The 10,973-nt window shown below is 40.4% G+C and overlaps 1 protein-coding gene across 1 annotated transcript in view; it reads right to left on the bottom strand.

The window, feature by feature from the left end:
• Positions 1 to 7,043: 7,043 nt before the first annotated feature.
• Positions 7,044 to 10,973, bottom strand: part of LOC102807664 (mitogen-activated protein kinase kinase kinase 4-like) — a 320,941-nt gene continuing 317,011 nt past the window's right edge. Inside the window, exon 22 of the mRNA XM_085505174.1 lies at positions 7,044 to 7,277. Coding sequence (XP_085361300.1) covers positions 7,263 to 7,277 — 15 coding nt within the window. The 3' untranslated portion in view covers positions 7,044 to 7,262. The remainder of the gene's footprint in view (positions 7,278 to 10,973) is intronic.

The following is a 10,973-nucleotide window of genomic DNA, read 5'->3' as shown; positions in this document are numbered from 1 at the left end:
TACGAAAATAACCCTAGCCGACCCATATAACACATGATTGCAACTACGGTTAGTAAATCGGTCACACTAATGTTCAAGACTGATTTAAAAAAAAAACACGGTGTGATAGTCAAAGCTGAGGCGATAGAACGGTTAACCAAACTAATTGCAAAGAAAAGCAATATGTTATAATCTATAATAATTGAAATGTGTGAGTTTTTGGTGTGACACACACAGCTCACCTACACGCAATGAGGACATGCTACAATTCATGTATTTTTTTCAACAGTTTGGTCTATCATGTGTGAATATATCGCACACACATGATTTCTAAAATATAAAAGAAAGCGAAAAACGCCAAGAAAAAATCTAGCTCATAAAACCCATGCACATATCATGGCTGATGTTTGGTCTATAAATGAGGTACACTCAATCATAATTTGATCTCAAATGCGATTTACCTTTCACCTACAAGTGGTCTATGAAAAGGTATGGATTTGGGAGTAAAACAGCCCTACAGTGGTAGCTACGAAATATCTCCTATGATGTCAGTAACTCGGTGCCCAGGACGAGTCGTAGCAGTGTGTGTGTCTACGACCATGAATGCACAGTTTTCAGTCAAGGCAGAGTCCGATTTTTCCACATTGAAAAATTCTGGTAGTTATCGACTCCCTTCAAGTAGTTGTAAAACTTATAACTGATGAGAAGACAAAATTCATTCACATGATTCATCTATACGAACTATAATTATTTGCGTAGATCAAATTGGTACTTGAGTACTAGATAGATAAAGTTGTACAACATTGTATCCAGAAACAAACCAAGTGAAGGTTCAAAACCACATGAACGCGTGTATCCCTCTTCCAGCAGTAATAATAAAACATAAACTTATAATTCCAAAACATTATTGATATCTTTTAAAACTAGCGCCGAAGGCGCATATTAGTTTTTATGTTTATATAAGAGATTGCATACTTACCTTTGGTTAATGAAATTTTAATTTCATAAACAAATGGGATAATTGCCAATTATCATATAATACTGGTTAAATAAAATCAAAATAACAGTGGATAGCTCCCGTAGGGGGCGTCCTTCCCCTGTCATCTGATTTGCATACTTCCAGATCTTTTTGACCACGATATTGATTTGTAGCTATTTATCTGGGGTGGTTTTGGGTGGGAAGGTAAGTATGCAATCTCTTATATAAACATAAAAACTAATATGCGCCTTCGGCGCTAGTTTTAAAAGTTTATTACTGAGTATTGCATACTAACCCCTTTGGTTTAGTTTTAAAAGTTTATTACTGAGTATTGCATACTAACCCCTTTGGTTAATGAAATTTTAATTTCATAAACAAATGGGACAGATTACCAGAGAATATCTCTTGGCAGATAAATACTACCCCACCTGATTATGGAATTGAAAAAATTCCATCCCCCCAACTGTATAACTCCCGCTAACTGAATAATTCTTGCAGTTGAGGAAAGTTACATGCCCTATTGTTTCGTTACAACTTGGCCTGTCACTAGGTAGCCTAACGAGTGTAGGCCCTGTGACTCGGCCGCTAGGTCTTTCAGGTAATAAGAGAGAAAAGTGTTGCTAGTTTTCCAGGACCCGGCTGCTAGCACCTGGGCTAAAGAAGCTCCGCTAGCAAATGCCAGTGTATTACCTATGCCTCTTAAGTCATGCATCTTGGCAGTGACTTTGCCTGCCTCTGTGCTCAAATACTTATCACTATAAGCGTGGTAAACCGTCTCTTTTACCCATCTCGCTAACGTGAATTTCGACGCCGCTGAGCTTTGTTTACCTTTTTGGTAACAAACGAACATCGACCTTTGACCCCTTCTGACCCCGGAAGTACGTTTCTTATAATAAGCTAGCGCACGTACCGGACAAAGAATTCTGTCTTGTTTTTCATTGGAAATATTGCTCAGTGCCGGGATAACGATCGGAGTCGCCGTCTCGTGCAGTTTCTGATTTTTTCCTCTGAATTTTACTGATGTCATTAAAATCGCTTTATCGGGATAAAACACCGTAAAATTGTCTTCAAATGACAGAGCGTGTATTTCGCTAACTCGCCTCCCTGAAGCGAGTGCTAGTAGAAAAACAGTCTTTTTCGTCCAGTCCTGTAGTGACGCCATATTCCTTCGGTTCGTATGGGAATTGTCGTAGCGCTTCAAGGACTACTGACAAGCTCCATGCAGGTGCTTTGTACCTCTCAATGGGACCCGCCTGTGTAATAAAGCCCTTGAACAGATCGGAGATTGTCGGGTCATCCGAAATGTTTTTGTCTAGGCTTAGTTTGAGTACAGAGTTGATCGCCGATTTATAGTTTTCTACTGTCCCCGGTTTCAACTTTTTTTCGTTGATCAAATAAGAAAAAAACTCCGCTACTTGGGGCAAAGAGGGATAGAGTGGATGTATATCCCCTGCAAGACACCAATTACGAAATTTTTCCCTGTAGTATTGATACAATCCATTTGAGGAATCCCTAAGCCCGGCCGTCGTTGTTTGCGACACTTGGCTTGAAAACCCTTGCGCAATTCTAAATTGCTGGATAGTTTCCACACGTGAAGTTGGTACAGCTCCGGGTTGGTTGGTGTATAACCGCCGGGTTGTGTCAACGTGATTTCTTGTGGCAGGCTTCTCGGATGGTCCGTTAGCAGAGACAGCAGTAACGGAAACCAAGTCTGAGACGGCCAGTTCGGTGCCACTAGAATCATGTGCGAGTTCTCCGATTGTTCCAGTTTTTGTAACGTTCGGTGGATCAATGGAAATGGTGGGAATGCGTAACTGAACATTCCGCCCCACTCCATCTGAAGTGCGTCCCACGTCAGTGACTGTTTGTCCGGATAACGCGTCACAAAAACGGGACGTTTTTTGTTTTCCGGTGTTGCAAACAGATCTACCTGGGGTTCCCCCCACATGTCGAACACTAGGTTTACTGCCGTCTGTGACAGCTCCCATTCTGTGTCGTCGTAGGGTTTCCCCCGGGATAGCGAGTCCGCTACACCGTTTTGGACTCCCGGTATATGTTTGCACATCAGCTCGACTTTGTTTTGTGCACACCACTTTATCACTGCTACAGCATGGTCGTTTAACGACTGTGATTTCGTTCCCCCTTCCTTGTTGAGGTAAGCTACTACAGTCTGATTGTCGGATCTTATTAACACGGCCCGGTTTTTTACCGCTTTTTTGAAGGATTGCAGGGAGAACTGCACCGCTAGCATTTCCAGTCGGTTTATGTGAAATTTCCTTTGTTTTTCGTTCCACTGACCGTGTGCAATCCCGTCCATGCAGTGCCCTCTCCAGCCCGTCATGGATGCGTCCGTCACCAACGTTACTGTCGGTTTCGCCTTGTCCATGGGAATCCCCGCCGTGAGGTTCTTGAGGTTGCCCCACCACGGAAGTGATTCCAGAAAGGCCGGTGTGAACAGTACCGGTTTTTCGTATTTTATCCCGTCCTTTGATAGTCGCATTTTTAACTGTGCGTCTAACACTAGGCGTTGGATCGGTCTGGACTGTAGCGCCGCTCTCGGTACTAAGCCCCTCATCGAAGTTAACATCCCCACTAGTCGCATTACCTGGCGTAGTGTGGCTTGTTTTTGTTTTAGAAATGATTGTATCATTTTTTGTACATTGTCGATTCTGTGCTGGGCTGGTCGGATCATGCCTTTCTCCGCATCCAGTTCCATGCCCAGAAAGACTATTTTCTGCGTCGGTATTAATTCTGATTTTTCCATATTTATCAGAAAACCTAGCTTTAACAGTAGACTGACAGTCCGCTCGGTTGATTGACAAATCAGGTTCCGATTTTGACTTTTTATCAGCCAGTCGTCTAAGTAGGGGTTGACGTCTGCTGCGTTCTTGTGCAGTAACGCCACCACTGTGCGTAGAACTTTTGTAAACAGAAGTGGGGCTGACGTCAGGCCGAAAGGTAGGACGGTGTACTGATACGTTACACCGTTCACCACAAATCGTAACAAGCGCCTGCTTTCTGTGTGTATTGGTATGTGCAGGTAAGCGTCGGTCAAGTCGAGGGACGTCATCCAGTCCCCTTTTTGAATTGACGCTCTCACTAGTGCCGGAGTTAACATTTTGAACGTTTCTTTCTTCACAAATTTGTTCAACTCCTTTAAATCCAGCACCAGCCTGTACCCACCGTTGGATTTCTTGACGGGAAATAACCTCGAGATGAAAGAATTTTTCGGGTTTTGTACCCGCTGAATTACCTTTTTTTCGAGTAGTATTTCCACGCTTTCTTTCAGTATTGTTGACTGAGTAGAGCCCGGTTTCCCCGAAATACATGTTCTTTTTTTGCATTTCGGTTCTTTTATCAACGGTATTCGATACCCGTGTGTTATTATCGATATCACATACGGATCGTTTATAGTTTCTTTCCACCGGGGAATACATTTCTGCAGACGCAGTGCCACCGGCGTCGAGGGACTCACCAACCCTCGGTCGCTTGTGGCGGTATACATTGACATCGCCGATTTCTCCATTTCCCCCTGGAGTGAATGCGGCGTTATATCCCCGTTTAACGTCCTTCCCCCCCTTTTTTTCCAACCTGGAGGGGAGTAGGGACTCTGCCTTACGGGTTTCTGTTTTTTCACCGGTCGATGCGTCATTCTCCCTAGGTCCACGCATTCGGCCGGTTGTTTGTTTATATGATCGCCCACCGACCTGAGGTGCGGCCGACCGTGTTTTTGTTGTGCACGATTGAGTTCCCGCCATCCTGGGCACTGAACAAAATCGCTTAATGCACGATGTTTTGCACGACTTGGTTCCCGCCGACCTGGGCACTGAACCGAATCGTTTAATGCAAGTGGTATATGTGTAAGGGGATCTGTGGTTTGATTTGTTTGACAAAAATACTCGGAGACTTGAGTAATATTTGACATGTTTAATCGCACCTTGTTTTGATACATTACCATATTTGCTGACGTATAGTCAGGAAGACTTTTTAGTGTTACCAGTCTGTTTCGAGAATTGTTTATTCTGTCGCTGCTGGTTTTCACTTTTTCCTTTTGCCTGATTCGGGTTTGCCTTTGCGTTTCCCTTGGGCTGACCCGTAGTAGCTTGGTTAACTGGCTTCGCCTTGGTCGCGATGCTCTGTTTGTTATTAGCGGCTTGCTTGGCTTTAAAGGCGCCTTCGATCATCACACGGTTAACTTTTGCCGCTGCTTTCTCATTCAACTTAGAATTCACAGCGCTGAGTTTTCCGTCGAATAATTTGGTCCCTCTGAAATCGATCGTCGCCAATTCGTTCTTGATTTCAGCGTTAGCGGCTGTCTTTAGCATAGCGGACCAAACTGCTGCACGGCGAGAGTGTTGAATAGTCGCTCGTAACTGGAGGTGACTCTGTATTATGTCAGCGTCGACGACGTTAGTCGCGACCAACAGCGGCTCTAATGTGCTAAACAGTTCATCCTTGGTGATGTTGCCCGTTTTGAATTTCGCTAACTGAATTTGTGTAGTAGTAGTGAAAAATTCTCTATGGCTTAATGCAAGAGAAGTGTCCCAAACGTTGTTTTCCAATCTACATAGCGTTGACTGGGACAGGCAATACGGGATGTAAACTTGTGGTTTGCCGAGTGGATGTTTCGTTATACTTCCTTCGGCGACCATTTCCCGGACGCATGGCTCCAGTTCTGGTGGTTGTACGCCGAGAGGTCGTTCGTGCAGGCTGGCGTCGGTACCGACCGGTGTTTTCCACTCATCAGCGGGCGGTATGACTTTTTGGTAGCGTCTGCTCCAATCGTCCCGGTTAGTCCCCAAGAAGTCGTCCTTGGTGGCTGTAGCGGTTTTCTCGGTAACTTCACGATCCCATTTGCCTCCTCCGATCACGCGTTGTGTTATAGCAGCGCCCTGTGTCAGTCAGGGAGACCATGGTAGCATTGCTGAAGTCGTAAAAGTGTCCTTTTTCGGCAGTGTAGACAAACCGATCGAGAAACGTGGGGCGTCCGCCATCGGTGGAATCGGTAGAGGTAAGATTTTCTTGACCATAACCGCACCTTTCGTGATAGCATCGGAGCGGATTTTGAATTCGGGGTCCTCCTTGTCGGTACCACTCGCTGTTGTGGTTTTCGACGAGCCGGCCTCCCCCGCGTTGCTTGTAGCATCTTCAGTAGAAAAAATCACGCCTGCCTCAGCCAGTGCGTCTTCAACATTTTCTCGCACCACTGTTGTGTAGGATTTTTTCTTTTCCGCCTGGAGAGCGCTGACACTCCATGCTTTTGGTGGTACCTCTTCGTCTACTGGGTTTTCCAAAACTTTAATTTTTCTGGTCAGTAGATCCACCTTGTTCTGTAAATGAGCTATAACACTTTGCTCATTGTCAGTCTCCTTTGGACGTTTTTGGCTGGGTTCGTCTGCCAATAGTTCGTCCTCAGCGTTGGTTGGTACCGATGAAACCGAAGACTCCTCCAAATGACGTTTTTTGGATTTCTTCTTTCCTGATTTTCCCGTTGACTTGCGTAGGCGGGAATCTCAGTTCCAAGTTTCTATCGGCCAGGCGAGGCAAACACCGCAGTTGATGTGCCCATTACATTTTCTGCCACATGGAATGCAAATACGGTGATCATCGTAAGTGAGCATCGATATATGGCACTCTTCACATTTCGTCCGAAAGTGTTTGAATCCGAAGTGCTGGGATGAACGGTGTTCAACTCTCCGGTATCCATATTTTCCGCCATCTTGAAACTGAAGGCGGGCTTTTGAGTTTCGTTACTAAAACTACAATTTTTTACTCAAGGTGACTAAGTACGAAGTTCTTGATGTCCACAAGAGCTTCCTGACACACTAATAGTTCGGTGGCTGTGTTGATGGGTGGTAACAATGTATTTCCACCGCAAAAACAATGATATTTTGGCAAGCCCAAATTTCAACCGTGAATCAATCTCGTGGTTAAAAATGGAAGTATGCAAATCAGATGACAGGGGAAGGACGCCCCCTACGGGAACTATCCACTGTTATTTTGATTTTATTTAACCAGTATTATATGATAATTGGCAATTATCCCATTTGTTTATGAAATTAAAATTTCATTAACCAAAGGGGTTAGTATGCAATACTCTGTAATAAACTATATAATTTTTAACTCCTCAACAACAATAATGTCAATTACAATAACAGCGAAAAATGTATACTAGTATGCTTGTTATCACAAACAAAATTGTAGACTAGTATATTAAACAATATCAGCTCGTAATCAAAGTCAAAATGAAAATATAAATTAGTAGAAAATTTATGATTCAGTGACAGCATAAACCAACTATTCCTTAAAGTCTGGTGACCTGCAAAATATAATTGTATAATACTACTTTTAATTAGTGAAATGGACACACACACACAACCAGTAAAAATCAGCTGTCAGTCGTACAAAAGAGCTATGCAATGGCATCTATGTGTATAGCCGCTGGTTGTAGCCGGTTAGTGCCCAGTTCGTGCAATAAAACAGCGCAGCAAGTGTTCAATTCGTCCGATAACACACACTACTTTATTAAGACATTAAACAAACAATTTATGCGATAAACCATCACAACATACATGAACACATCAAACAAGCCATGCATGGTACAGTCCCTGTTAGTTATCAAATTTGAGATATATAGTTATGTTTATAGTAATATAGCTGGAATATAACCATGTCAGGAATATGATTTTTTTAACATTAAAATGATTGACATTTGTATCTGATCCTCAAACAAGTACTTGTCCATATTGAGAGATATTGCTCTGGAACAGCATTCAAAATCAGCCATTTTGAATACATGTATATGTATATATATATATATATATATATATATATATATATATATAACATGATGTATAACGAATATATAAAATTTGAATATAATCAGTCAAAGTATTTAAGAGATATGGCTCTAGAAGCCCAATCATTAAAACAAAATGGCCGCCAGTCAGCTATTTTGAATCCAATCTGAAAATAATATGACATGCATCAGGAACCTGTAATGTCTAACGTGTGTTATAAGTTTGAACAAAATCCATCCATAAATGCAAGAAATGCTTGATATTTGATGATTTTTTAGTACAAAAATGACAGATATGTATGTACATGCAACCAGTGCAATATTGAAGGCAATGGACAAGAGAAATGGGTAAAATGTTCACTGACCATATATGGTCATAGAACTCATTAAATATGCATATCCCGAATATCTTAGGCACTATTGCAAGTATAAACACGGAACCAATGCTATATTGAAGGCATTGGAAATAAGAAATGGCTAAAATGTTCAATGACCATATATGGTCATAGAACTCATTAAATGTGCATATCACTAATATCTCAGGCACTATTGCAAGTACAAACATGGAATCAATCCTATATTGAAGGCATTGAACAAGATAAATTGCTAACATGTTCAATGACCATATATGGTCATATGATTCATATAGTGTAATCAATTCACCATGCTGTGACTAGATCAACATACACTGTGATCAATTTGCCTACAGTACATAGTAAACGAATCATCGTACATGTCTCCATTACCCTAGATATTACAGAAGTGTAATGTCATAACACTGTTGCATAAATGCAATTCAGCTCTAACTCAGGCATAGCATCGAAAGCTGGTAATCGCTGCTTGCAGCTATATTTATTCTTATTCTTATTCTGCCGTCTTTTTAAAACTCTTCTTCTCAAAGACGGGTTACTCACTTGACCTGTTACTTTACAGAGATAATCTATAGGCAATTCTCTAAAACATCAAAGTTTCCGATTTTCGATATCATTCGGCCGCTATCTTGGATTAAAGGCGAAATTTTCAATGCTGAATTGCACGCCTTTCTGAGGGTCTGAGTGCTTCCAGTTTTTTATGGTAGCAGCAGTGGGACAAGAACTACAAACTTTAGCGGTCACGAGACATTTTTTGCTAGAATTTTGGAAAATTTTGTTTTGCATCTCATTTGCATAATTTTTGACTAATCCACTAACCCTGATTAAGATTGAAAGATCAAGTGCCATAGTATTTATTTTTTCAAACAGCTTCTCCAGGCGATGAGCCGTTTTTTAGAAAATGATTTTAGAATGTTTTTTTCATTTTTTTTTATTGTATCCTGCAAAGCATCATGGGAAAGAGGGAGGACCCTGTACATTCTGTTTGAAATATCTCAAGCACTATTACAAATAGGTACATGCACGGTCACTAAAAAGACAGTTAGGAAACGAACCATATTCTTTTCATTGGATGCGTGTCGCTGGCAAACATTTTGGCTTTTCGGTAAGTTTATCATTGTCAAATGCAACAAAAGTCATTTTTTATGTTTATATTGTGGCTTGAATGGTTCGACTTTAGATCGTTATTTTGCGCAGTTATTCTGGGAGTGACGATTTTGTTTCCGCCGTTTCGACCGAACACCAGTGTCTTTTTCCAGTCGCTTGCCCTGGAGACGGGTGATGTTTTGTTGATGATCGGGCCAACATCGTCTACGGTATTGAAGCCGTAGCTGTAAATATTCATCAACATGCATCAACATTTTGTACACTATACAATAACTCTTTATTAAAGTAATTAAGCTGATTTGGACTGGAATAAAATATATTGCAATTGATATATTTTTTTGCTCCAATTTTCTGCATCGATGCTGTGGGCCGGTGACCGTTGTACAATTTAAAATCAGTTTGCATTGTTTACTATAGCTGTTTACAGTGTTCTAATCATTACGATTTACTTATTTTTTTGCTTCCATTCTAGATAATTATGCTCAGTGTTTGATGTAAAATTGAAGCGATGACTGAATAAATGAACGTTGGCTGGCGAAGATGTATCGGGAAATGTACACATTTGTTGGAAGTGAAAAAACTATTCAATGTAATAACAAAAATTGTAAAATGCAGTGGAATTTCTTTTGTAAATAAAGATATACACTGAAAAGTAAGCAACCGACAGCCTGTATAAAAGGGGGGCTGTGATTGACTGTTACTTACGTGAGATTTGAACGGGACTTACATAGGCGTCAGATCAGGTGTATGTAGGGCGGAATTAAAAAAAAAAAAAAAAAATCAAAGTAAAATAATAAAATAAAAAGGCATTAATAACAAAAGTTATAAAAAATTAAATTAAAATAAGTTTATAGCCAAAATAATTAAAGCCCGTACACTACATCAGATTTTAATCAGTCATCGATGACCATATATGATGAAAACCGTGTGAAATGGGAAAACTATGACACCTCGTGGCATCACGATAACTTATTCAAGATGGTGGCAAACACGGGGATTTCGCTGTAGTTTTCCATGGTTTTCATCTTGAAATCGACCAATTTCGGACCATCGCCCTTAAAATAATTGATGAAATAGTTTCGGGACCCATCGACAGTAGAAAGGTAGAAACTTAAGGGGAAAATAATGAAAAAATCAAAGAAAGCTTAGAAAGAACTCCCATGTGCTGAGAGTATTGGAGACACATTAAAAATAATTCAAAATTACTGAAAACTAATTATGCAAATCAGAAAATTTATATGAACAGATTTGTGTGTAAAATTAATGAGGTCTGCGCAATGTAACAGAAAATCAATGTTTCCAGGTTTAATTGAAATGTGATTAGAACCAAAAAATTATGAATTATTATGCTTATTTGGGAATTAATATGAACAGATTTTTACCCCAAACTAATTAGGTTTGTACATTGTCCTAGAGCATCTTTGTACTAAGTTTCATTGAAATGGAATAATTAGTACTTTAAATATCAGTGTGAAAGCTTAAAATTGGTTAATTATGCAAATTAGGTAATTAATATGTACAGATTTTAACCCACAATTATCCAGGTCTGTCTGTTGTCCTACAGCATCCATGTACACTCATTGATATGTGATGTTTAGTACCTGAGATATCAGTGTTAAAGTTGGTTAATTATGCAAATTATCTGATTAATATGCACAAATATTTACCGGAAACTAATTGGGTCTGCATAATTCTAGATTCATTGAAATGTAATGATTAGTACTTTAGATATCAGTAG

Source organism: Saccoglossus kowalevskii, chromosome 11, assembly GCF_978046115.1.
Source record: "Saccoglossus kowalevskii chromosome 11, keSacKowa6.1, whole genome shotgun sequence".
In the NCBI taxonomy this organism is placed as follows: Eukaryota; Metazoa; Hemichordata; class Enteropneusta; family Harrimaniidae; genus Saccoglossus; species Saccoglossus kowalevskii.
The sequence above is the reverse complement of the archived record's forward strand: the minus strand, read 5'-3'. Positions and strand labels throughout refer to the sequence as shown.